General features: G+C 37.7%; 2 protein-coding genes across 3 annotated transcripts in view; one reads left to right on the top strand and one right to left on the bottom strand.

The window, feature by feature from the left end:
- BBS9 (Bardet-Biedl syndrome 9) overlaps positions 1–26,792 on the top strand; it is a 450,363-nt gene that overhangs the window by 36,826 nt on the left and 386,745 nt on the right. The gene's annotated exons all lie outside the window — the stretch shown is intronic.
- Positions 3,917–4,346, bottom strand: LOC144240989 (guanine nucleotide-binding protein G(I)/G(S)/G(O) subunit gamma-5). The gene has a single exon (XM_077775433.1). The coding sequence runs from the start codon at positions 4,323–4,325 to the stop codon at positions 4,119–4,121; it is 207 nt and encodes a 68-aa protein (XP_077631559.1). The 5' UTR covers positions 4,326–4,346; the 3' UTR covers positions 3,917–4,118.

The following is a 26,792-nucleotide window of genomic DNA, read 5'->3' as shown; positions in this document are numbered from 1 at the left end:
CTGCATTTCTTGAACTTTAAGTTGCATTTGAATCACAGTGGGACCTTGATAGAAATGCAGGTTCTAACTCTGTAAGTCTGTAATTGGACACGAGAGATTGAATTTCTGATACTTTCTTCATTGTTGCCAAGTCTCAGTCTAGAGATATGTTGCTGCCCTGGATCTACCGAGTACTATTCTATACCAGACACTGTTCTAAGTACTTTACAGGTTGAGTAAGTTAAGATATACTAAGCAAGTGGTAGAGGAGAGATTCTAACTCAGACTGTACTTCCAGAATCTCGTGGTGTTAACCATACTAAACTGCTTCCTTGTCTGGACTGTCAGTAAATTAACCTTCCTAAATCAGAAAAAAGCTTTCCTATGAGAAAGGGTGTATTTTGGTTTGGCTGAAGTTAGTGCATAACTTTGATTCTCTCTAAATTATGAAAACATACTGAGTAACTTACGGTTCAGGTACTTGCTTTTTCAATTTGATTTTTTTGGGTTGGTGCTTTGGTTTCTAAGAAAAGTCCTCCCTCTGCCCCACTAATCAGAGAGGTTATATATGGGAGGCTAATATATGATTTGAAATTAGCAAAAGAGTCATTACTGTTTTTCTTTAACCTTTTTTTGTTTGTTTGTTCATTAAGAAAATCTTTCAAAAACACCTTTTATACATTTGCAAAAACTCAAAGGCACATTCATTTGAAGCGGTAAGGTTTGGCTTTACCCCAAGTTACGTGTAATATCTATTAATGAGAAAAATAATGGTAAAGAAATAGGAAATATAGTTTTATCAACTAGTTGAAGAATATATGCTTAATATCTTCCGTTGTTCAGACTACTACCTACCATTCCAAAATTTAAGTTAAAATTCTTTCCATATTGTACTTTTTCTTTTTTTACAAAAGGATGTAGGAGATGTGTTGGGAGTTAAAAAAATTTTGTCATTTCTCTAAATATGAACTGCTGTTTTGAAGGAATGACTTTGGGTTTTTATAAAAATGGTGGTTTATCTTTGCCTTTTATAATATTGACAAATTAATGCTTGCAAAATTTATTTTTTTTAATGTTTTATTTATTTCTGAGAGAGACGGAGAGAGAGAGACAGCATGAGCAGGGGAGGGTCAGAGAGAGAGGTAGACACAGACTCTGAAACAGGCTCCAGGCTCTGAGCTAGCTGTCAGCACAGAGCCCGACTCGGGGCTTGAACCCACGAACTGTGATATCATGACCTGAGCTGAAGTCGTCGCTTAACTGACTGAGCCACCCAGGCACCCCAGTGCTTGCAAAATTTAGTGAGTGGCATAAGCATGGACAATCAAATTATAGTTTGGAAATATATTAAATCAATTTTGAAAAGATGGATTTGAATTGATCTAAAAATGTGTTATTAAAATTGGTGGAATTTATTTGATTTGGTAATTTGAACTCTACTTCTTTTTGAATAAAGGAATAAAGGATATCCCTGCCAGGTTTTCCTCTACTGTTGTTTCATTATGTCACTACAGCTTCCAATGGTTGTGGATATGGTATTTTAAACCTAGTTAAGATAAGCTTGCCAATTCAGAGTAGTATTTGGAAAAGGACAGCATTAATACTGACTGACAGAACCCCAGTGGTAGAGTGAAGAAAGAATGTTACTATTTTGAGGTCAACAACTGCAAATACTTAGCTTGGTAAAATAAGATACTTTATCTAGTTTATGTAATGTATCTTGCTACCATCAAGATATTTGAGCTAAAACTTCCTTTACTCATAATATGATTTGGGGGCCTGTAGTTAGTTTACTTTCTCAGTTACCACAAATTGGTCTTGTAGGGCTGGGACAAGTTGACAAACCTTATAATATATATGACTCTTTCAAGTATATGAAAGGGACATTGGGAAGAAATAGTTGGTTTATTGGAGATGTATGGAAACTTTCAGGGGCTGGAGCAAGTCTGGTATGAATTCTTCCCTGTATCATCTTTCTTTCTCCATCCATTCATTAATCCATCTATCCTTCCATCCATCCAATGCACATTTACTGGGAGTCTTTTGAGTACCCAGGCACTGTACTAGTTTTTTAGAGTAGAAAGATAAATAAAAGACAGTTTAAGTTTTTAGACAGCTCACAATGTTGGGTACAATAAAAACTAAGAATTAGCTTTGATGTAATGAGGTAAGCTGTAATAGAGATGGATATGTCTGAATTTATACTGAAGCCTTGAGCAGCTACCTCAGGCTGAAGAAATATGTGTGCATGTATGTGTTTCTGTCTGGGGAGGGTAGTACCTAAAGGTGAGGGAATATGCTGTTACCTCTTTTATTTCAGCTCTTCATTTTTATCCACTGTAATCTGGAGGTCACTAACCCCAGTTTCCTATAAATGAACAGTTTTATAGTTTTCAGTATAAAGCTTTCATTGCTCATAGGCTGAGCCATTCAGATTCCCTCTGGGATAGTGTATTCATCTTGAGAAGATTAATTTTCAGACTTTGGAGCACTTAAAAATTACTTTGCTTTAAAAAACCTTGGCATTTTCATGCTACTAAATGGACTTTCTTACTTATAGTTTAAAGCTTTCAGTAAGGCAAAATTATCTTCTTTTGCTACTAGCTGATTTAAAAAAATTTTGATATGTTCTTTTGACAGAGAGAGAGAGAGAGAGAGAGAATGAGCAGGGGAGGGGCAGAGAGAGGAGAGAGAGAATACCAAGCAGGCTCTGTGTTATCTGCACAGAACCCAATGTGGGGCTTGAACTCATGAACCGTGAGATCATAACCTGAGCTGAAACCAAAAGTTGGACGCTTAACCAACTGAGACACCCAGGTGCCCCTTGCTGCCAGTTGATTTTAATGGAGGATATAGTACTCTAGAGATGGATAGATAGAAACATAGTATGACCATGTTTATTAAGAATGACAAATTTAAAGGTAGGGATAGGAGATGAAGTAACAAAAGAGATTAAGATATAAATGGAGAGTCATAGCAGGTCGTGAAAGGAGAGGGAAGAGAGTTTCAGGAGATAGGAGTCAGGAGAGTCAGACGCTAAGCAGCTGGAGTGTTGAAAAGAAAATACTGGGTTTAGCTGCTTGGAGGTCACTGGTGATCTTTGGGAGAACAGTTTTAACAAAAGGATGGGAGCACTGGTCCAGTTGCCTCAGAATGAGGACTTCATAGAAAAGAAATGGTTATCACAAAGGAAAGCTATTCTGTGAAGAGGGAAGAAAAATGTAAGAGAAAGATACAGCCACAGCTGGAGGTGAAAAGATTTTATAAGGAGGGAGAAGTCTTTGAGGAGGTAGGATGGAATCTTGATCTGATGAGCAAAATGCCTTCCACAATATTTTGTTGAAAAAATTAACTTGAATACATTTTTATTTGAAAAATTATGCTGTTTGGATTATGATGGGCCAGTTCTTTAAAATTTTATTTTTTATCATATAATTGGTGCTTTATAGTCATATTGAATTATTGTCTTCTCTTCATAATGAATTTGTGGTTTATGGGAAAAGAGGTTTTTAATACTTCAGTAGAGAATATCAGCACCATCTGGTTCTTTCTTCAAGTTTTACCCTTCTCTGACATTTTTTTTTTGCTTCTTTACTCTATTTTCTTTCTTTCTTTCTTTCTTTCTTTCTTTCTTTCTTTCTTTCTTTCTTTCTTTCTTTCTTTCTTTCATCTATTTATCTACCTACCTACCTATCAGTCTATCTATAATTTTACTGTGGTAAGAACAACTAATGTGAAATCTATCCATTTAGCAGATTTGTAAATTGATGTACAGTTGATATACAACATTATGTTAGTTTCTTATGTATAACATAATGCTTTGATATTTGTATCTCGTACCAGATTTTAAAGTGTATAATACAATATTGTTACCTATAGGCTACTCTAATTTTTTTTTGTTTACATTAAGTATTTTATTGTATGTGGCTGCCAGTGTATATAAAATAATTACCCATGGGAAATAGAAGTTTATGAAAATTCAGAGAGGTAGATGTTAAGGACTGACAAAAGTAGAAATTTGTATAGTATGGCACGTGTTACAGGGATAAGCTTTCATACAGGGTCTAAATTTAGTTCTCCTTTGAATATGCACTGGTTCATGAAAAATGGCTTAGAAAACCATTCAAAGATTCCTTTTACTACAAAAAGGAACAGACTTTCTGGGGTCTGAAGGGATTTGTACTTGAAGATACTCCAGTCAGCAGGGGGTCATGTTGAGCATTCTGCAGACAGAATTGTTTCAAATCTTCAGCTGCCTGGGAAACCTTCATGCGGTTGAGCCCGGCTTCCAGCCGGAGCTGTTGAACCACTTTCTTCATTGCGGCGACGCTGGAGGAACCCGACATGGCGCTTGCGAGAGCGAGACAGATTAGGCTCGCTAATCTCGATAATTTTTAAGATTATTTTTCTTGATTATGAATTTTTGATTTTCATAGGGATATTTATATTTTGAGCTTACCGGGACAACTTAAAATCTAAAGAAATGTTACCATAAAAAACCAATACCATTCAATTTCTGTATACACCACTATTTTGCTTTTCCATTGGGTGTGCTTCTTTTCACTTTCCAGCCTTGCCTTTGGTATAACTAAGGATCCTTTTCTTTTTTTTTTTAATGTTTTTTTATTTATTTATGAAAGAGAGAGAGAGACAGCTTGAGCAGGGGAGGGTCAGAGAGAGAGACATAGAATCCGAAGCAGGCTCCAGGCTCTGAGCCAGCCGTCAGCACAGAGCTCGACATGGGGCTCGAACCCACGAACCATGAGATCATGACCTGAGCGACAGTCAGACACTCAACTGACTGAGCCACCCAGGCGCCCCCCTCCCTTTTTAAGGTTTTGTTTTTAAGTAATCTGTACACCCATGGTGGGGCTCATACTCCTAACCCTGAGATCAGAAGTCACATGCTCTACTGACTGAGCCAGCCAGGTGCCCTGATACCGAGGATTCTTTTGACTGCAATTGACAGTAGGCTCATGCAGGAATAAGAAATTTACTGGCCATCACCATTTGGGCCTCCAATGTGATTGGATCTGGTTTCTCTCTTTTCATCTTTTGCTTCTTGGACAGGCTATTTCCTCCTGGTTACAAGATGGCTACCACAGCTCTAAATCTTCTTAGTTTCTAGTTCATGTGAAAAGTGTCTGCCTTTCTTCCAGAAGGCTCAGCAAAAGTCTCTTTCCAACTCTGTGGCTCTGGTTGGACCATCTCTGAACCAATTGCTGTCACTAAAGGAATGCCGTTAAGACTGGGTCTGAGTTGAGTATGGGAGGGGTAGGGCCAGTTCTCCTATTAACCACTAAGACTAAGTGTGGAGATGGGTGGACCTTTGGGGGAATACAGGTAAATAATCAACTGTGGTGAGTTTGAGGATTTTGGAGTTGATCAAGGGAAAGGCATGACTATGAGATGTCAGTAGCCCACAGTGAATTTTATTTGGGTGGTGCTTTGACAAGACTGCATTTGAGGGGAAGTCCTTCACAGCAGGAGATTTTCCAGAGCCCATGGCAGGGGACCACCACCTATAAAGGGAAGCAGGCAAGGACACTCCTTGGGGAGAGGGAAATCTGAGTTGGGCTTGTATGTCTAGGTGACACTGCTCAGATGCAAGATGATCAGAATTGATCAGAAAGCTTTGGAAGGCAATAGTAACTTCTATAGCTCCAGGATTTGTGTTATCTATGGCTAGTAAATGTTGGGTTCATTTTTGCAGTGTATGCAATGCAGTCACGCTATAAATAGCTAAGAATATGCTTATTTGGGCTATAATTAAAGCAACTGAAGGTGTAATAATTAGAGTTTGGCATCTAAGGGCTTTGAGTGCATATTCATGGCCAGACTGCTGTGAGGAACTAAACAACAAGGGGCCATTATATACGGGTCACCTTTAACCCATGTTTATAACATTAACAGAAGAGGGCCCAATAGGTGCTGGGTGGCCAACACACTGTAAATGTCCATCTTGCTTTTGCCTTCACGTTCTCTCCTAGAGTCTTCCTGGGGTGCTGCTTTAGAACTGACAGAAGAGGAGGGGCATCTCTGTGGCTCAGTCGGTTGAGCATCCAGTGTCAGCCCAGGTCATGATCTCCCAGTTTGTGAGTTTGAGTCCTGCATTGGGCTCTGTGCTGACAGCTTGGAGCCTGGAGCCTGCTTCAGATTCTGTGTCTCCCTCTCTGTCTGCTTCTCCCCCACTCATGCTGTCTCTATCTCTCATAAATAAATAAATTAAAAAAAATTAGAACTGACAGAAGAGGCAAGCAGTGGTGATTTGAGTGTGTGTATGTGGACTAGAGGAGGCAGGGGATAGGCAATTGAAGAGTGCTCTGCTTTGGGCTGCCTGCAGTCTCATTCTGGCTACACTGTAGGAGATAATTGCTCCAAATGTTTGCTCATATTTAGAGATTTGTTGTAATTTAATTGAATGCGTTGCAAGGCCATTTGTCACGTGTTTAGTTCTGGGTCTAGTCCATGTTAAATTTCGTGGCATGTTCCAAATTCGTTATAGATGAATTGAAACTTGAAATGTTGTAGGGCATGATTTTGACTTCATCTTTTTCTCTTTCAATACTCTCCACACCAAAATGTGTATGCTTTTATTATAAAAGTAATCATGTTCATAAGGGAATATTCTAAACATATGGACCTGTAGAAAAGAGAAAAAAATGATTTAGCAGCATCTCCTAAATAGAACTACTGATTACATATCAGTGTACAATAAATAGACTATAACCTAGAATATTCCAACCTGAGTTAACCCAGAGTAATTCTATATTTCTGGAATCTAGCTATCTCATCATTAAAATGGCATAGTCATTGAAAAAGTCTGTTTATCATGTAAAGTCTGGTGCTATATGATATGGGATATATGCAAGTAATGGCAATAAATATGTGAAATAGACATATTTCTTAAAAAGCTTTTACTTCATATGACTATAGTGTCTTTGAGTCAGTTGAAGAATTTATTAAATATTCGTCTTCAGTTTACATCAGTTGAAAACATGGATTTACTAGTAAGCAGAAAAAACTCCCATATTGTGTTTATCTACAAATGGAAAAAATAGTGTGTTATGTGATATTCCTAAATATTTGGTGATGGGTATATTTTACCTGTCAATTCTTTTTTTAAAAAAAGTTTTATTTATTTATTTCTTGAGAGAGCGAGAGCATGAGCAGGGGAGGGGCAGAGCGATGGAGACACGCTCCACCTATAGAGCCAGCCAGGTGCCCCATCCCTGCTCTATTATATCCACTGTGCTATACACTGAATTTTTCCCACTTCTCTTTACCCAGTGTTGCCCCCAGTTATCATCCTCCCTTCTTCCCTTCACAGCTAAGTTTCTTTAAAGACCCATAAACACTCAGTCTTCCCTACCTCCCACTCCTCTTACTACAAATCTAGATTTTGTTACCATTGTGCCCACTCATCCGCCCTCACCAAGAACACTAATGAACTACTTGCTATTAAATGGCATGGAAAGTTCAGTCTTCATGTCACTAAACCTTGCCTCCCAGGTACGAGCCCAAATTGTTCTCCTTCCTCTCTGCCTGCCTCTCCCAGAATCTATTACTATCTACCCTTCCCAAACCTCCCATTTAATGCTTGTATGCTAAAGATTATGGTCCTAATGTTCCTTCCCCCATTCCCAGGGCTTCAAATACAATCAGCATATGGCTCACTTCCAAATCACTACCTCTATTCTGCCTACAAGACATTCCTTTCTCAAACACAGCATATCCCAAACCGCTCTCATTTACCTTCCACTCCATGAGATCAACAACAATTATTCAACTGTAGTGTGCCACCATTCAACATTGGAGTTGTCAAAAATGCAGATACCTACTACCTCCCTGTAATCCACCTCCCTCCAGGAAACATGACTTTATAGGATTTTATATATCTGAGAGAAAATCTTCATATATAATAATCACCCCCAGAATATGATGAAGCAGGCTCCAGGGTCAGAGCTGTTAGTACAGTTCCCGATGCGGGAACCCAGAAGCTGTGAGATCATGACCTGAGCTGAAGTTGGATGCCTAACCGACTGAGCCCCCCAGTCACAATGCCCGCAAACTGGCCTTTCCTTTGAAATGGCAACTAATTTCATACAGTGATTTTAATTAACTTATTTATTTATTTAAAATGTTTATTTATTGGGGTACCTGGGTGCTGACAGCTCAGAGCCTGGAGCCTGCTTTGGATTCTGTGTCTCCCTCTTTCTCTGCTCTTCCCCAGCTCATGCTCTGTCTCTCCTTCAAAAATAATTAAACAGTAAAAAAATTAACATGTTTATTTGTTTATTATGAGAGAGAGAGAGAGAGCACAAGCAAGCTAGGGGTAGAGAGAAGGGGTGGGGAGAGAATTCCAAGCAGGCTCCACCCTATACCACAGAGCCCAACAGGGGCTCAAACTCACAAGGGGTGAGATCATGACCTGAGTTGAAATCAAGAGTCATACACTTACCCAGTTGCCACCATACCGTGATTTTAAACCATGCACATTTTATATTCTGGGAATACCCTTTTGAGCTATACATAGGGTATGGCCATTCACAGCTCAGGATGTCTGGTAATAGTGTCTGCAGGTTGATGGGGAGTACCCTGTATCAGTACTCCAGGACTGATGGGGAGTATCCTGTGTCAGTAACTCTGGGACTGATGGGGAGCATGTATAACAGCACTTCTGCCAGTCATCGATGCCTTTTGCTTCTTCTTGCTTCTTTGCCTTTTCAGGTTTCCTTTTCAGCCTATATACTTAGACCATCACTTGTAAATTACTTTTGTTCAATGAAATTTGAGATTTTCTTACATGAAATCATCTCTGAGGGTCTTTTTAGATCTTTTCCTTTTATATCCTGTTCATGTTATGTGGATCATCCACTGACTATTTGAGATTTGGTAGATGACACCATAACCGTGTCTCAGTGGATAACCAATTGTTACTCAATTATGATAATGTTGTATTTCATATATATGTATATATTGTTAAGTTTTTGTTTTAGTTTTGCAGCCTCCTGTATCACCCTGTCATTGATTCTTGTTTTGTTTAATTCATATTCTTACTAAATTGCTCAGTAGTGTGAAATGTTTTCAGAGGACTTTCTTCTGACTCTTGATTTTGTTTTCTTTTCATCTATTATTTGTATGGTATCGCTCTCTCTCTCTCCCTGCTATTTTCCTATACTGTGTTTGTGGATTTACCAGGCCAGTCTCTTTTTATCTTGGTCAAGCCCTAGCCTGGCCAGCTCTGTCTGGGCCAGTTTGCTTTTTATGGTGCTGGTGAATTTTCCTTGCCTTTGCTCCCAACCAGTAATAGATGAGTTTGTTTTCCTTTCTCACACCCTGATTTGAGAGCTCTATATTGCTCAGTGTCTCTGCCTCTCTCTTGTCTGTAGGGGCCCTAGGGATGCGAGAGGAGGTAGAGTGGTCACCTGTGCCTGTGGCAGCCTTCCTGGACAGTCTGGCTTCAGCCCTGTCTTTTGTGGTTTTGTTAGGTATCTTGAACCACCGTTTCCTCTACCTGGATGGTCTGTAACTTGTTATCTTGGAAGGTAGGGAGGATGTTCTTAGACTTCGGATCTTCTCTGTAATTTCCTCACCAGGTTTCCTCAGAGTCAGTTCCATTTGTTCCTTCTTCTGTTTGACTATCTCACCAGGCTCCATTTCCATTCCCCCCACTCCCCATGCCTGTCATCCCCTTCTCCCTTTTATTCTGGTTCCTTGTGGGTGTGTGTGAAGCTTCATGTGGCAGTTCCTTCTCTAGCCCGTCTTCCACTCCTCATACTCCTCATCATTGCTGGAGAGCTTTAGCCTGGCTGCTATTTTTATGGTCTGTGGCTTTTACTGTTACCTTTCTTTTTGCACAAAAACACCAACATGGTAAAATTTATTTTTCTTATCTGGTGGAAAGGGACTGTAGTGAAAGTAGTTGTTCTTCTTGGCATTTTGACTTCTTCAGGCTGTCTACATCCCCTCTGGATCTGTCTTTCTCTAAATTTGAGAGTTTTAGTACGGTTTTCAGAAGTTTGGTTATTCACTACCTCATCACTTCTCCTCTTTGAGGGGACTTTAGTTAGCACCTTCACAAACGCACTAAGCCTAACCCTGAAGATTCTTGGAAACATGTACTTTTCTTGATGGTCATCATTTTTTGAAGACATGGCATGAGGTTGGGTCCTTTTCTTTGTTTGACTGCTGCTGGTGTATATTTCTTATGCTTTATAATTTGCTTATTTACTTGTTTAATCTATAGTGTTATAATTTCGAAAGTGTTTTTTGAAAATAGTCCTTGGGCTATCAGATTTGAAAAATGGCTGTTTATCATAATTATTCTTGTTGGTTCAACAGTTCAATTTTTTGATGCTGGTAGACCCCTGGATAGATAATCTTTTATTTTGTTTCTATGATGTGAGCTATTTATTTAGTACAGATTATTTTGTACATGATGTGAATGTCTTTTCACCATATTATTCTAGGGCTTTATGTTGTGTGAGTGTGTGTGTGTGTGTGTATGGGTGCGTACACTTTAATGTCGAATTTTTCCTTTCCTGTATAATTTATTGTTTCCTCTAAGCTTAGAAAGTTCTCTGTCTTCAGAGTTTTAATGTTTCTGTCTTCTGTGGCTTGATCTTCTAGCAGGAATTTTTATATTTATTTATAGAGAAGACTATGCGGAGAGAATATTACTATTTATTATCTCCTGTATGTTGTGCTGTTGCATTTAACACTGTAAGATAGGTAAGTAATCGTATTTCCCACATTGGGAAATAGAAGCTCAGATAAGATAAGGGTCTTGCTGCAGATCATAATCAGGCACAGAGAGGCTTGGAATCCAGAGGTGTCTGATTCCAAAGCCCATGTTGAGTAAGTACATTACCACTTTTTCAGTTGCCTTGCTAGTCAGAGAGAAGGTCTGTGTGAACTCTTCGAGGGGAAGGAGAGGGAGGCTTTTCTGTAAGCTTAATGAGGGCAGAGACCATTTCTTTTGTTCACCATGTATCTAATGTTTCATGCAATGCTTGGCACATAGTGGGATAAATAAGTATTTGTTGAGTGAATGAACCAAAATAGACATGTGCTTGGACAGAGATGATGTTATACACAACAGGTTTTCAAGGTTATTTTTCAGAAACAAATGTTAGCACAGTGCATTCATTGTAATCAGCTTCTGAGTTTTGTTTTCTTCTTTAGCAAACACGTGTTGACTGACTACTATGCATGGGTTATAGTAGTTAACATAGTGGTAAATGAGGAGGTGATTACTTGGGCCTCCTGGATTCACCTTTACACAAATTATTTCCCCATGTGCCAGTGAGGCAGCATTTGTACCGTCCAAGGTTACCAGTAGAAATAATGAGCTTTTTCATCTATTTGGAATTTTGTTTCTATACATTATTCATCCTTTTATTATCAATATGTTTTTTTGTGTAAAATGTGATATTCAGGATTATTGAGTATTAGTGATAATATTCACAAAAAAAAGGTTTTGGTTATTAAAAATTATTTAAATTCTTTGATATATAGTATAAAAGACATTTCTTTGTCTCTTTAACCCTCTTTATCTCTCTTCTCTCTGCGCCTGTGAGAGCTTATTTTCCTTGAATTCTTTCAGTTCTCTTATTTTACTCTGTTTTTTTCACCAAATGAAACTTCAGGAAAGTAGAATTTTTATCAAGGAAAGTTTAAAGTTAGAATGTAGACATAATATGGGCATGGTATAGATTATAAAGGTCTGATAGCACAGTAGTCCCACATCTGTGATTGAAGTGGAAAGAAAATGCTGTATATAAAAGGCTCAGTATGTTTGGATATAATTGTCAGTAAAGGAGGTGAACAGATTTTACTAATAATATATATGAGGATGGTGGAATATTTTTTAAATCGTGAAATGACTTCTATAAGCTTGTATGGGATTATATTGTCACATAAATAAAAATTCATGCATTCTTTGGAATAAAAGCCCGCCAAAGAAAACAGTGAACTGAAGAATAAGTAAGTCGCCTTTTGCCTCATCTTGAGGCAGCCCTAGATAATCAGATTCTCAGCCTTCAAATAACTTCTAATTGTCTAAACTGAAGCTTTTTTCTTGTCTGCTAAGGAAATGTATTAGTGGCCACATGTGGTTGCTGAGAGGCTGTGCTTCCCAAAGCCGTCTGGATTCTTTGATAGTCGTCCAGAGAGCGAACTGATATGCTCAGCTGGGGTGAATGAACAGCGAGAATACAGTCTTGCTTTTTTGTATGGGTATGTTAGTGCTAATAAAAGGTTAATACTGTTTTCCTTATAGGGAATCAACAGATAATGTTTTGATAACCCTTGTCTCACCAGTGAACCATATGGCCCTCATTTTCTTACAGATACGGTTGAAATGCTAGAGAATAATGTTAGGAAAGGATCCCTATGGTGTGCTGGCTCCTATTCCTTGCCTAAGCATTAAAGCGTAGGTGTTTTATAATATTGGAGAACTTCCCTCATTTGTTTTTAAGATCCTTTATGGATCCATAGTGAGAAGTCGGAAGATCAAGGGGATAATAGGATTGATTCTCATCCTGTGCTGGGTTTTCTCATATATGTGGTATTCATTTATAAAATCTTTGGTCCAAGACCCATAAAACAATGTTACTTTCAAATAGCGTCTTCCTGTATATTATATTGTATAAAACCTTTAGTTCCCGGGGGAAAGTTATAAAGAGGGTTCCCTGTAGTCTGCAAATTCATTTTTTACATGATCATTTAAAGTTCTTACTTTTCCTGAAAGGTGAATTCTGATTCCTTCTATGTGTATGCTAAAGAAATTGGGTGGTTAAATGTCTCCTTGCCTACTGTGGCTAAGAGGGGAAGGGCTAAAAAGAATATTTTAAGTTTCTTAGTGTTGTTTGAAAAAAAAAATTTCTTTCATGGTGGCTGAATGCCAAGGCTGGAAAAGTGTTATGGAAATGTCTGTGGTCAGGACTGCCTTTGACGGGAGAAAGGTTAAATATGGTAGTTTTGATAGGATTTGACAGCCATTTTTGATCTATATATATATGTTTCATCATGGTTCCCTTCTTTACAGTGGAATAATTAAGCTATTAAATATTTTACTCAATTGAGAAGGAAAATGATTACCATAAAACTACTTTATTTAAATGACATTATGATATAAAATGTTTTAAGCGTTTAAAATATTCATCTGCAAAACATATTGCCATGGGAAATGAACAATCCTCCCTTACTCCCTAGTCTCTCTTGAATTAAGTTGATTCAGTAACCCTTTTTCATTCTACCTGGCAACTCTTGCTTGCTGATATAAATTATAAAACACAGGGTAGAGATATATGTTAATACTTAATATGAAAAACAAATGTTTGTTGACTATTACCAGGAAATACATGAAGTTATTTTAAGAGTGCATTAGTAGTACTCTGGGTAGAGGATATCTATCTATCTGCACACGTACATATGTGTGCACCCATATACACAATAATATATGCAATAAACTTTAAGAAGNTAAGTGAAAGTCGGACGCTTAACCGACTAAGCCACCCGGGCGCCCCGAGTGGTTTCCAATTTTTTACTAATGTGAATAAAATTGCTGTGAACATTCTTATATAATTCTTTATGTGGACAGCACAAAAATTAAAGTGTTATACATATGTAGGATGATTTAAAAAATTACATTGCTAATTTTTTTTCCAATTTTTTCAGTCATAAAATTTAAGTACTCAAAAATAGCAAGAAATAGAGTTCTAATATTAGTGGGCATGCTTTGTGTGGAAGAACGGTGTCATATGTTCTTCTTAAACTTCTAAAGATCTAAAATTTGCACCATCAGTATTTATATAGTACATAATTTAAGTCACTTCTGGCTAATTTAGAATATCAGAAATGAGTAGTCTTGGTGTATCAGAATAAGTCCCCCTATATTATATTAATTTGAACTGTATTTCTGCCTAAGCTAAAAGTAAGCAGGGTTTTAATACCAAATTTCCTTACATTGAAATTTGTGAATAAGAAACCATTTCTAGATCTTTGCTAAAATAAGACAGTAATATTTAATATGGAAACAATAACTGAGAAACTAATTTGGAAAGTTATATTCATGATGTTAGAGGACTATGAATATAAAATGTATGAGTGGAAAATTAAGATTTCATATGGCTTTTTGCACCTGGTTGATTAAGTCCTATACGGTTCATTGTCTTAAGGATGAAAATTGTACAAGGTTTTGGAAGGCAGGAGTTGTATATTAAAAGTTCTTGTTTCAAAGGTAGTACAAACTCTTTTTAACAATCTATCATCTTCCATTTACCAAAGGAAATACGTAAAAAGAAAAGGAAAATGTTCAGTGGGAACAAAACATTGAGATGATGAAAAGCTACAAGGAAAGTAAAAAGACTTTAGAAAGACTACTAAAATGAAACTAACTTTTTTCCTCAACAATCTGTCTGAATTCATTTTGCTTTCATTATATATCTAGCCTGGAGGCAAAGTATGTTGAGCATTATAACAAAGAGGGTGTTATAAGGAGGGCTTTTAAAAAAATAATAAAGTATAGCATATGTGTAAACCATGCAACTTTGTAACAGGAAACTTTATAATAAGGGAGGACTGTGCTTAGCTTTCCCACAATTTTGGAAGAATGAGTTTTATTAGGTGTTAGACAAAGAAATTATCAACTGACTTTTATGCTGTAAGGTTGAAAGATTTGTTATGACCATTTCTAGACTTTAGCAGTGGTTTTAATGTGGGTCCTGATATATTAGAAACAGTGCCTAGCACTATTAATATGTCTACTGTTGCTAGTTCTCTTAAGGAATATGATGTTTAACTTTTGCCTTTCAATGAAAGATTATTCAAAATCCTGTTATTCTGTGGTTTTTCTCAGCAGTATTAGGCTGTTCTTGAATTGATCAACACATAATATAATTTGGGAACCCAATCAATGGTTCTTTTATTTTTGAAAGATGGTGACAAATTCTTTTGAAACTTGGGAAATTGGCTCCATCATTCATCCCTTACTCTTTCTTTGCTTCTCCTGCCCAACTTCCTAAAAACTGTATTCTTTTGATGTCAATGTGTAGAATAGATTATCTATTGGGGAATCAGTGTGTATTAATTATATGGAATAAATGTAAGCTTGACAAATGATATGAGTAAGTAGGCATTGTGCCTAATAGGTTATTCGGTTAATGAGGACACTAAAATTAGGGACCTCTAACATGCCAGAACCATATTCCTTGTAAATTTTTCCCAGTTTTGAGATTAACTGGCAATGGCTATATTTTTCTGGCTTTTTAAAGTCTAATATATTATGGTAGAGTTTTAGGATTTATATAGTGCTTATTATAGAATAGTTGAGCTCTTTGTATTTATCACACTGTTATTGAAGTGACCTAGAAGAGTAGAAATAAGTCTTTTGCCTTTTGGTTTTTCAGTAATCTGTCTTTTAAAATATTCCATATTCATTTTCCTGTCTTCTCTCTTTCCCACTTAAAAATGATTACATACCACGCACATTTATGTACTGTTTTCATTGAAGGTGGGGGAATTTAATGACATCCTTAAATATCCAATCCACTGTAGGGATGTTAGAAAATCAGGAATGAAGTTTCTAGGCTTAGGGGAGATATGTTAGAAGTATGTTAGCAAGATATATTATTACATCTTTAAAAATGTAATAAAGAACATTTATTTTAGACCTTATAAGATCACAGAATAACTTTTAACCATGTGCAATTTATTTGACAAAAATAAAAGTCAAATAGTACAGACAAGCTTATGAAGGCATCATTTCCCCCCACCCCTTGTTTTTTGTTTTTTTTTTCCTCATGGTTAACTCTTTATCTCTGAATAATGTGATCACATCACTGTTATCGGATTCATCATATTTAGGTTTTGTCTCTTGATGTACCACAGTGATCAAGGGTTTTGATTAATGACACATTCTTTCTCTTATCCTTTTTCTAGTTATATCACTATCTAATTTCCGTTGCTGCTCACTTCACCTACAAAGAGGATACTCAAACTTCTATTTCTTTTTTTTTTAATTAAAAAAATTTTTTTAGGGGTGCCTGGGTAGCTCAGTCGGTTAATCATCCGACTTTGGTTCAGGTCATGATCTCATGGTTCATGGGTTCGAGCCCCGCGTCGGGCTCTGTACTGACAGCTATCTCAGAGCCTGGAGCCTGTTTCAGATTCTGTGTCTTCCTCTTTCTCTGACCCTCCCCTGTTCATGCTCTCTCTTTCTCTTTCTCAGAAATGAATAAAAAAACATAAAAAAATAATTTTTTTTTTAACATTTATTCATTTTTGAGAGCGAGAGAGACAGAGTGTGAGCAGTTGGGTGGGAGTGGGGGGAGCGGAGAGAGAGGGAGACACAGAATCTGAAGCAGGCTCTAGGCTCCGAGCTGTCATGTCAGCACAGAGCCCAATGCAGGGCTCAAACTCATGGGCCACGAGATCATGTCCTGGGCTGAAGTGGGATGCTTTAACCAACTGAGCCACCCAGGTGCCCCAGTTGTTTTTAAATATATATATATTTTTGACAGAGAAAGAAAGACAGAATGTGAGCAGGGGAGGGCAGAGAGAGAGGGAGACACAGAATCCGAAGTAGGCTCCAGGCTCTGAGCTGTCTACACAGAGCCTGATGTGGGCTCAAACTCAAGAACCATGAGATCATAACCTGAGCTGAAGTTGGATGCTTTAACTGACTGAGCCACCCAAGCACCCCAAACTTCTATTTATTGTTTCATCAGCTTTCAACCCCTTGATTCCGCATTTTGTAAAACGGACACATTAGCCATTTTATCTTTGCCATTATTACTTGCTACCTTAAGTCTCTCAACTTCTGTCAGCTCCACCTTTATTATTCTAGCTTTGTCAAGATTAGTAATATTTACATAGTGGCCTGTAATTACAGGTAAATCTTCTATGGCTTCTCTATAGATTATTCTAAAAGTTAATACTTAACTTTGTTTGAGTTATGTAAATATTGTTCAGTATAGTATACTAGGATCATATGCCCTTCTTTATGATTACAATGCCCTGTGCTACTCAAAGTAAAATGTTTCTAGTGGGTTCGTTTTATAAAAACTCATACATTTTACTACATAGCCTTATAATTTCTCAAGTTTTCAAGGCTTTCAGTCATACTGTTGAATCTGACAATTTCTTCTACATGCTATCTTCCTGTTATATGGAGGTATGGGATTTTTCTTCCCTATAATTTTTTACTTTTGAATTATCTAATTTTGTCCAGGAGCAACGTATATATAATATATATATGTGTGTGTATATATATATGTTATATATATATAGGCATACTATATATATAACACNATATATATAGGCATTTGTGTTTTTTGGGCTTTTCTAACTGCTGTCTTTCCTCAAATATCTGATTGTCAGTTTTTCTTTGAGGGTTGATCAGTAGAAAGACTAAGTACTATGAAAGTACTTCATAGTTGAAGTACTATGGGGGTTGAGCTTTTGACCAGTTGGCCTAGCCTTAAAGTGAGCAGATGAGGAGCTAGCTTAAATTAGGGACCTTCGAATGTCAGAATGAGGAGAGGAGGCCTATACATTCACAGGAACTAGCACCAATATTAATCACTGTAGTTCTTCTCAGACAGGTCAGTATTTCTTTCTTTCTTGCTTTCTTGCTTTCTTGCTTTCTTGCTTTCTTGCTTTCTTGCTTTCTTTCTTGCTTTCTTTCTTGGTTGCTTGCTTGCTTTCTTGCTTGCTTTCTTTCTTGGTTTCTTTTTCTTTCTTTCTTTCTTTCTTTCTTTCTTTCTTTCTTTCTCTCTCTCTCTCTCTCTCTCTCTCTCCCTCCCTCCCTCCCTCTTTCTCCCTCCCCCCCCTCTTTCTTTCTTTCTTTCTTTTTTAGGTTTAGTTATTTATTTTGAGAGGGAAGAAGGGAGGGCAGCGAGAGAGATGTAGAGAGGGAATCCCAAGCAGGCTCCATGCTGCCAGTCTAGAGCCCGATGTGGGCTCAACTCATGAACCACAAATGAGCCAAAGTCCAGAATTGGATGCTTAACTAACTGAAGCACCCAGGCGCCTCAGGTACATATTTCTTTAAAGAGAAAAACCCTTCTCTCTATTTTGTTTTCAGGATGAGGGGCAGTAAATACTGCCTGCTGAATATATGACAAGTGGGAAGAGGGAAAGAAAGTAGACAGTTGGCTAGCTGGCTCCCCTTGGCTACTTACATATCTTATCTTTCTTTCAAAACATTTTTATTGAGTTATAAGTTACATACAATTCACCTATTTAAAGCACACAGTTTAGTGATTTTTTATTATACTCAAGCAGTTATGCTGCCATGACCACATCAAGTTTAGTTTTTTACCACTCCAAAATAAACCTCCTACCATTGAAATGGTTCTGAGACTTAGTGGACTGTGTGGAATGAGGATGCGGTAGGGTTCTCACGCAGTACCAAATAATTCTCTAGAAACCAGCTTGGTGTACCACAATTCAGCTCATTTTGGACACTATCTATTTGGAGATAGCATCAGATTCTACAGGTTAAGGGGTCAGTTCTGTAAGATTGCCCCCTACCCCCACCCCACCTAATCACTTCCCCACTTCAGGTGCTACTTGTAAACCCATGTTGGTACCTGTGCTTCTGACTTGCCAGCTATAGATTGGAAGTTCCCACAACCTCCTTCTTAGACTTTGGACACCAGTCCCAAGCCCAGGTTGGTACCTATACTTCTGATGGCAGGTATAAATGAGAGGTTCCCATGACCTTCTCCTTAGATTCAATTACTTAAGTTGTCAGAGAGACACCTTGCTAGATTACTGGTTTTCGTTTGTTTGTTTGTTTGTTTTTAAATAAAGGCTATAACTCCAGAATAGCCAGATGGAAGAGCTGCATAGGGCAAGGTATGGAGAAAGGGCTTGGAACTTCTGTGTCTTGTCCAGGTATGTCATTCTCCCCAAATTTTCATGTGTTCACCAACTCGGAAGCTGTCTAAACCCTGTCCTTTTGGGTTTTTATGGAGGTTTCATTACATAGGCACAATTGATTAAATTATCAGCTGTTGGCTATCTATTTAACCTGCAACCCCTCTTACCTCCCTGGAGGTCAGGGGATAGGAATGAAAGTTCCAACCCTCTCATCATATGGTTGGGTCTCCTGATGATGACCCACATCCTTAGATAAGGTCCAAAAGTGACCTCATTAACATAACAAAAGACACTTTGTTGTTCCCAACACTTAGGAAATTGTGAAAACCTTTGGACATTTCACGTAAATGGAATCATATAATATAAAGTCTTTTGTGATGGGTTTCTTTCACTTAGTGTAATGTTTTCAAGGCTTATCTATACTTTCGTTCCTTTTTAGTGCAGAATAGTATTCCATTGTATGGATATACCACATTATATTGATCTGTTCTTCACTTGATGGAAATTTAGATACTTGATGTTAGCCAAAAGGCTGAGAAGAGATATTTGATGGACATTTAGATTTTTTACTTTATGGCTATTGTGAATAATGCTGTTATGAATATTCATATATAAGTTTTCATTTCATTTTTAGATATATACCTAGGGGTAGAAGAGCTAGGTCTTATCATAACTCTCTGTAAACCTTTTGAGGAACCGCCAAATATTTTAACAAAGTTGCTGAACCTATTTTCATTCCTTCCTGTGATATATTAGGGTTCTACCCAAGGATGAGGTTCTCCACATCCTGGCTAAGTCTTGTTATCGTCCATCTTTTTGATCATAGCAACCCTGGTGGGTGTGTGGTTGTATCTCACTGTGGTTTTGATTTTCATGTCTCTGAACTGTGTTCCTGGGGCTAGGGCTTGTCAACTGGTGTGCTTTTCTTTCGGAGAGAGGACTACCTATCTGTTTTACTGGGTGCTCAGATATCTGTAACTGTAAGGCTTTGAGAAGGTCTTCTTTCTCTATAGGCAGTCTTCTTTCTCTATAGGTTCCCCTAACTTCTTTCTGGGGAATGTGAGCCTAGTCCCATGGTTGGGGAAGGGAGTTTGAGGATTGACTATCCAGGATAGTAGACTTTTTTCTTCATTCACGTATTTTTCAGGTACTTGCCCCATTCCCATGCTATTTTATGTCTGTGTTTCTCTAATCTGGAAATCTGGAGTCCCTAGTTTAGTTCAACTTCTTCAGACATTATACTTTCTTTACAAATTTTTTTAATGTTTATTTAATTTTGAGAGAGAGAGCGCGCATGCTAGCGAGTGCTCGAGTGGGGGAGGGGCAGAGAGAGAGGGAGACACAGAATCTGAAGCAGGCTCCAGGCTCTGAGCTGTCAGCCCAGAGCCTGACATCAGGCTCGAACTCAAAAGCCATGAAATCATGACCTGAGCTGAAGTTGGATGCCTAATTGACTGAGCCATCCAGGCACCCTGAGATTATACTTTCTGTTTTCTATTACTTACATAGATTTTTAAATAACTCTCTTGTTTTCATATCCCATCTTATTCAACTTTCTCTGGTGCTTTTACTTCCTGAGTAAAATTCCTTTTTAGAATTTTATGGACTTTGCTGTGTCCTTTTGTATAGTTTACCTTTTCTCTGTTCACTTCCCATCTTCATAGATTGTGTTTACGCTTACCACACAAGTCTTTTGATTTCTTTGAAGGAGTTTATGTCTATTTATTTTACTCCTTGTTATTTGGGGAAGTTTTTTTTTTTTTTTTTTTTTTTGGGGGGGAAAAGACAAAAAAAAGTTTTAATNTGTTCACTTCCCATCTTCATAGATTGTGTTTACGCTTACCACACAAGTCTTTTGATTTCTTTGAAGGAGTTTATGTCTATTTATTTTACTCCTTGTTTTTTGGGGAAGTTCTTTTTTTTTTTTTTTTTTGAGGAGAACAGGACAGAATAGTCTTTAATTGACAATCTTGAAAAAGGAAGTCATACCAGTTCTTTTGATATAATGCTTTAGAGTCACTAGTCAGGTAAAGAAAATGTGAGTGGCTGTCTCCACAGGCTCTTAATTTCTGCCCTGAGTGAAATAATAATAAAGGGGGTCAGAATGCTTGCCAGGTCATGATTACAGAAGCTTGGCTATAAGTCATGGGCAAAAAGCTTGATTGTCTGCCCCCACAGTTGAGTGAGTTATTTTACCTCTGGGACCCAGTGAATGTTCAGACGGTTGAGTAATCCCACCTCAGGCACATGGTTGGCAGCAGGGCAAGTAATATCTGAGTACTTGGCATGATAATTAATGGGGAATATGAGGGGAGTATAAACATTTGACATGACTTTGTCTCTTAGTTTCTTACAGCTTCATTTTCATTGCTATCAATAGGATTGGTTTTACTGAGAGAATGAGGGTATTTTTAATTTTGGCAGATGCAACGATTACTATCATTCTAATATGGTTTCTCTAGGGAAAGGAGATGAACACTGTGTTAGTCCATGATTACTATAGGAACATTTTTTTTACCAATTTATTTTTATTAAATTTTAAAACATTTTTTACTTTTTTAAAAATTGAAGTATAGTTGATATACAGTGAATGTTACATTAGCTTCAGGTGTGCAACATAGTGATTCAATAACTGTATAATTATGCTGTGTTCATCACAAGTGTACCTACCATCTGTCATCATACATTGTGATTTCAGTACAGTTAACTGTATTCTCTATGCTGTGCCTTTTATCCCCATGACTTATTAATTTCATAGCTGAGATGAGCCCATCACTAAAGTTAGAGGATGATATACTCTTAGGTAAGGTCTTGGTTAAGTTCTAAGCTCTTTGGTGGATGTTGGGGATTGAGGTAGTCCTATTTGGATCATATAGAATTTTGGAGTAGATGTTGGTTGACAAAAATCACATATTTGCTGTACAGAGAAAAGACAAAACTCTAGAATAGTGGTTCTCAAACTTCAGTGTCCACCAGAATCACCTGGAATGCTTATTGAAACATGGATTGCTATGCCCCCCTCTCAGCGTTTTTGACTTAGTAGGACAGAGGTGGGGCTCAAGAATTTACATTTCTAAGTTTTTATATGATGCTGATATTGCTCATGTGGGGAACCATACTTTGAGAACCACTGCTTTTGAACAATGGTTCCTAAACTTTAGTGTGCAAAGAATTTTCTGGGAAGATTTACTGAAAATGTTGCTTTTAGGTCCTCACTTCCAGAAATTCTGATTTGGAAAGTTCGGGGTAGAGTCCAGGAATCTGTATTTTAAAGTACCCTAGCTAATTCTTGTGTGTGTGTGTGTGTGTGTGTGTGTGTATTTTAAAGTTCATTGTATGGATATATTACCACATTTTATCTATACATTCATCAGTCGATGGGCAACCCCAAGATAACTCTTATACAGGAAACACAGGAGATGAGCACACTATACTTTGAGAAATGCTGCTCTGTAGGTTTCATGGAACAAAGATTATAAATTAATCTTTATGGAATCTCAACTGGGGCAGTCTCAGCTTCAAGTTTAATAGAACTGTGACCGTGTTCCTTGCTGGAATCTTTCTTTTCCTGGTAATGGGGGTCTCTACTATCTTTACAAAGTATGTCCGTTATGAGAAATCTTTCCACACAAATCCTTCTGGACCTTTTTTTGTCTTTTTTAAATCAATATTTCAGTCTTGATTCCAGCCCATTAGCCATCACCCATGTATCTTTGTAAATCCAAATCTCAGGCTGCTTCACATTCTTAGTAAAGTGACAAGATACATTGCTCAAAATTAAACTCATTGGGAAGATTTTCCTTCATTACTGTTTTTCAAGGATACCTTGGAGTAGGAAGCTGATGTTATAGCTTATCACTGGTGCCAGAATATCTGTAGACCCATCTGTAAATCAAGTCTGTGTTTTTTTTCCTTTTCTGTTTATTGGTCATAGGGAACTCTATATGAGGTCATAGAAAAAGCAGTGAAGCAGCTGGAGTCGGTACTATGGGAATTTCAGCCACTTATTCCTTCAGTTTATACTTTCTTATTCATATATTTCTCTTCAGTGATGAAATACTGCTTCACATACTTAATCTCATGACTCAGTAGTTTGGGTAACCCATCTCATGATGGGCAGCTCTGGTCATGTAGTTACTTGGTGTCCCATCAAGACACCAATTGTTGACTGAAGACCCAAGGGTCTGTGCAGTGACTCTTATTTGGGGGGTTTCCAGAGGCTGTATGGACTAGATCTAGCTAATTCAAGTACCACTGAGTCTGCTGGGCCCAGTGACCCATAGAAGATCAGCTTACATTGCAGCCTTTATGAACCTCAGAGCCCTGTCTTGCTCTGGGCTCTATTTAAAAGTAGCAACTGTACTTGAATGTGCTATATATTGGTTCTAAGATTCAAGGACACTCTCTGAGTTTTGTGCTTTTTTCTTTTAGGAAGGCAGTGGAAGGTGAAGCAACATCCTTTTTTAGAGGACATATTCTAACATGGCCCAGGTTTTCTTGGAAACTTCACAATGTGGCAGACTCTTGAGTTTTTATGGGGTACCTGCTGCTTTCTGCTTACCATATTTATTTATAATGTCATTAGTGTACTGGACCAGCACTAAAAGAAGATACTCTCTTTTTAAAAATTTGCATGACAAAGAGTTTTTACTTGTAAATGCTTATTAGCACATCAAGCAATAACATGTAACAGGTTTCTGAATTCCATCATCTAGTAATTTTCATTAAGAGAAACTAAAAGCAGTCCAAAAAATTATATTAGTATTCTTTGTACCAACCTTATCCAGAAAGGACTATTTTAAGGCTGGCTGCTGCTTCACACAGGTTACAAATAACTATTTATTACTTTTTCATAGATGAAGTACCTGACCTTCAAGAAAGTGTTAGGGTGAAAAATCCTTTTTTTAAAAAAAATATTTTATTATTTATTTATTATTTTTAAAATTAATTAATTTTTAAATTTACATCCAAGTGAGTTAGCATATGGTGCAACAAAGATTTCAGAAGTAGAGTCTTTAATGTCCCTTACCCATTTAGGCCATATCCCCCTCCTACAACCCCCCAGCAACCCTCTGTTCTCTATATTTAAGAATCTCTTAGGTCTTGTCCCCCTCCCTGTTTTTATATTATTTTTGCTTCCCTTCTCATATGTTCGTCTGTTTTGTATGTTAAAGTCCTCATATGAGTGAAGTCATATGATCTTTGTCTTTCTCTGATTGGCTAATTTCACTTAGCCTAATACCCTCCAGTTCCATCCATGTTGTTGCAAATGGCAAGATTTCATTCTTCTTTTCACTCTTCTTTTTGATTGCCAAGTAATATTTCATTGTGTGTGTGTGTGTGTGTGTGTGTACGTACACACACCACATCTTTATCCATTTCATCCATTGATGAACATTTGGGCTCTTTCCATACTTTGACTATTGTCGATAGCGGTGCTATAAACATTGGGGTGCATGTGCCCCTTCGAAACAGCATACCTGTGTCACTTGGATGAATACTTAGTAGTGCAGTTGCTGGGTCATAGGGTAGTTCTATTTTTAATTTTTGAGGAACCTCCATACTATTTTCCAGAGTGGCTGTACCAGTTTGCATTCGCAATAGTGCAAAAGGGTTCCCCTTTCTCCGCATCCTCACCAACATCTATTGTTGCCTGAATTGTTAATTTTAGCCATTCTGATGGTGTGAAGTGATATCTCATTGTGGTTTTGATTTGTATTTCCCTGATGATGAGTGATGTTGAGCATTTTTTCATGTGTCTGTTAGCCATCTGGATGTCTTCTTTGGAGAAGTGTCTATTCATGTCTTTTGGCCATTTCTTCACTGGATTATTTGTTTTTTGGGCTTTGAGTTTGATAAGTTCTGTATAAATTTTGGATACTAACTCTTTATCTGATATGTCATTTGCAGATATCTTCTCCCATCCATCGGTTGCCTTTTAGTTTTGCTGATTGCTTCCTTTGCTGTGCAGAAGGTTTTTATTTTGATGAAGTCCCAATAGTTCATTTTTGCTTTTGTTTCCCTTGCCTACGGAGATGTGTTGAGTAAGAAGTTGCTGTGGTGGAGGTCAAAGAGGTTCTTGCTTACTTTCTCCTCTAGGATTTTGATGGTTTCCTGTCTTACGTTTAGGTCATTTATCCATTATGAGTTTATTTTTGTGTATGGTGTAAGAAAGTGGTCCAGGTTCATTTTTCTGCATGTCACTCTCCAGTTTTCCCAGCACCATTTTCTGAAGAGACTGTCTTTATTCCATTGGGTATTCTTTCCTGCTTTGTCAAAGATTAGTTGGCCATACGTTCGTGGGTCCATGTCTGGGTTCTCTATTCTGTTCCATTGATCTGAGTGTCTGTTTTTGTGTCAAAAATCTCTTTCTTCTTAAAAATTGTTTAACTGCATCTAAGAAAGAAAATGCCAGATATATATGTTGCTTGAGTTAAAAGGCATGGGAAAACACACAGTGTATACTTACTGAATTTCTGTGAAATAAGAGGTAAAATGATGAAGGCTTTGGATAAGCTCTAAGTTTGCACCAAGAATCTAGATTTGCTGTCTTCCAAAAGGTAAAGGAATCTATTTTATCATGTACAGCAGTAATTCAGTGCCTCTTTAGAAGAATATAATTTGAGCTTTGCTAAAGCCAGCTTCATATTCCATGAAGGCATCTTAAATGCCAATCCACAGAAAAGGCTATTCTTTCTTTTTCCCCTAAGTATTCATGGGTCAATTTTCATGGAGTTTTGGCTGGATGTTGCAGACTAAGAAGTTATCTAAGACTTTATCCATTTGTAGCAACATAGATGGAACTTGAGGGTGTTATGCTGAGTGAAATAAGTCAGGTAGAGAAGGACAGATACCATATGTTTGCACGTATAGGTGGATTAGGAGGAACTTAACAGAGGACCATGGGAGAGAAGGGAAAAATAGTTGGGGAGAGAGAGAGAGGCAAACCATGAGAGACTCTTGAATGCTGAGAACAAACTGAGGACGATAGGGGTAGGGGAGAGGGGAAGGAGGGTGATGGGCATGGAGGAGGACACTTGTTGGGATGAGCACTGGGTGTTATATGGAAACCAACTTGACAATAAACTATTAAAAAAATAAAAGCATTCAAAATATGAAAAAAATTATAATTGAGTTACTATTTTCAGACCACAGGGGGAATAATGAATAAACATTAAAAAAAGAAAAGAAATGTAGTCAATTAATAGATTTGCACGAGGTTGCATGAGCTGTGTTAACCTTTTCCACTAAAACATACCTTATTTTTATTTTTGTTTTGAAATGTTTTATTTCTAGGAGAGAGAGAGAGAGAGACAGCATGAGCAGGGGAGGGTCAGAGAGAGAGGGGGAGTCACAGACTGAAACAGGCTCCAGGCTCTGAGCTGGCAGTCAGCACAGAGCCCGACGCGGGGCTCGAACCCACGAACCGCGAGATCATGACCTAAGCGAAAGTCGGACGCTTAACCGACTAAGCCACCCAGGCGCCCCAAACATACCTTATTTTTGAATAGCAGCTGTAATTGGAATCTCTCCTAAGTTTATGATAATCCATAGGCATTATCCAAGATCCATTTGGCTCTTTCACAGACCAAACAGGATAATGAATGAGGATGCATTCTTGTTGTGTTTTTTAAGTCTTTGATGGTGGCACTAATCTCTGTAATTTCCTTAGGGATGAGTATTGATTTTGAAAAGTATGTTATTTTGGGGGGTTGGGGGCAGTTCCAGGGGATTCCAGTTAGTCTTTGCTATCATAATAGCCTTCATAATACTCTTCCTTAGGTGGAGGCTAAGGTAGGATTCAGCTAGTCTATGAGTCTATATGTTCCAACTTTGCATTACCTCAGTGGGAAAATAATGGCAGAATGGGTTTATGCATCCACTGAATTTATTGTGAGAAAGACTTGAGTCAAGTCTTCATT

Source organism: Crocuta crocuta, unplaced genomic scaffold, assembly GCF_008692635.1.
Source record: "Crocuta crocuta isolate KB4526 unplaced genomic scaffold, BGI_CrCroc_1.0 scaffold197, whole genome shotgun sequence".
NCBI classification, from domain to species: domain Eukaryota; kingdom Metazoa; phylum Chordata; class Mammalia; order Carnivora; family Hyaenidae; genus Crocuta; species Crocuta crocuta.
This window is presented reverse-complemented; position numbering and strand designations above follow the sequence as displayed.

Excerpts from the sequence above, each read along its gene's own strand:
- LOC144240989 (XM_077775433.1), bottom strand. The coding sequence starts at position 4,325 with ATGTCGGGTTCCTCCAGCGTCGCCGCAATGAAGAAAGTGGTTCAACAG.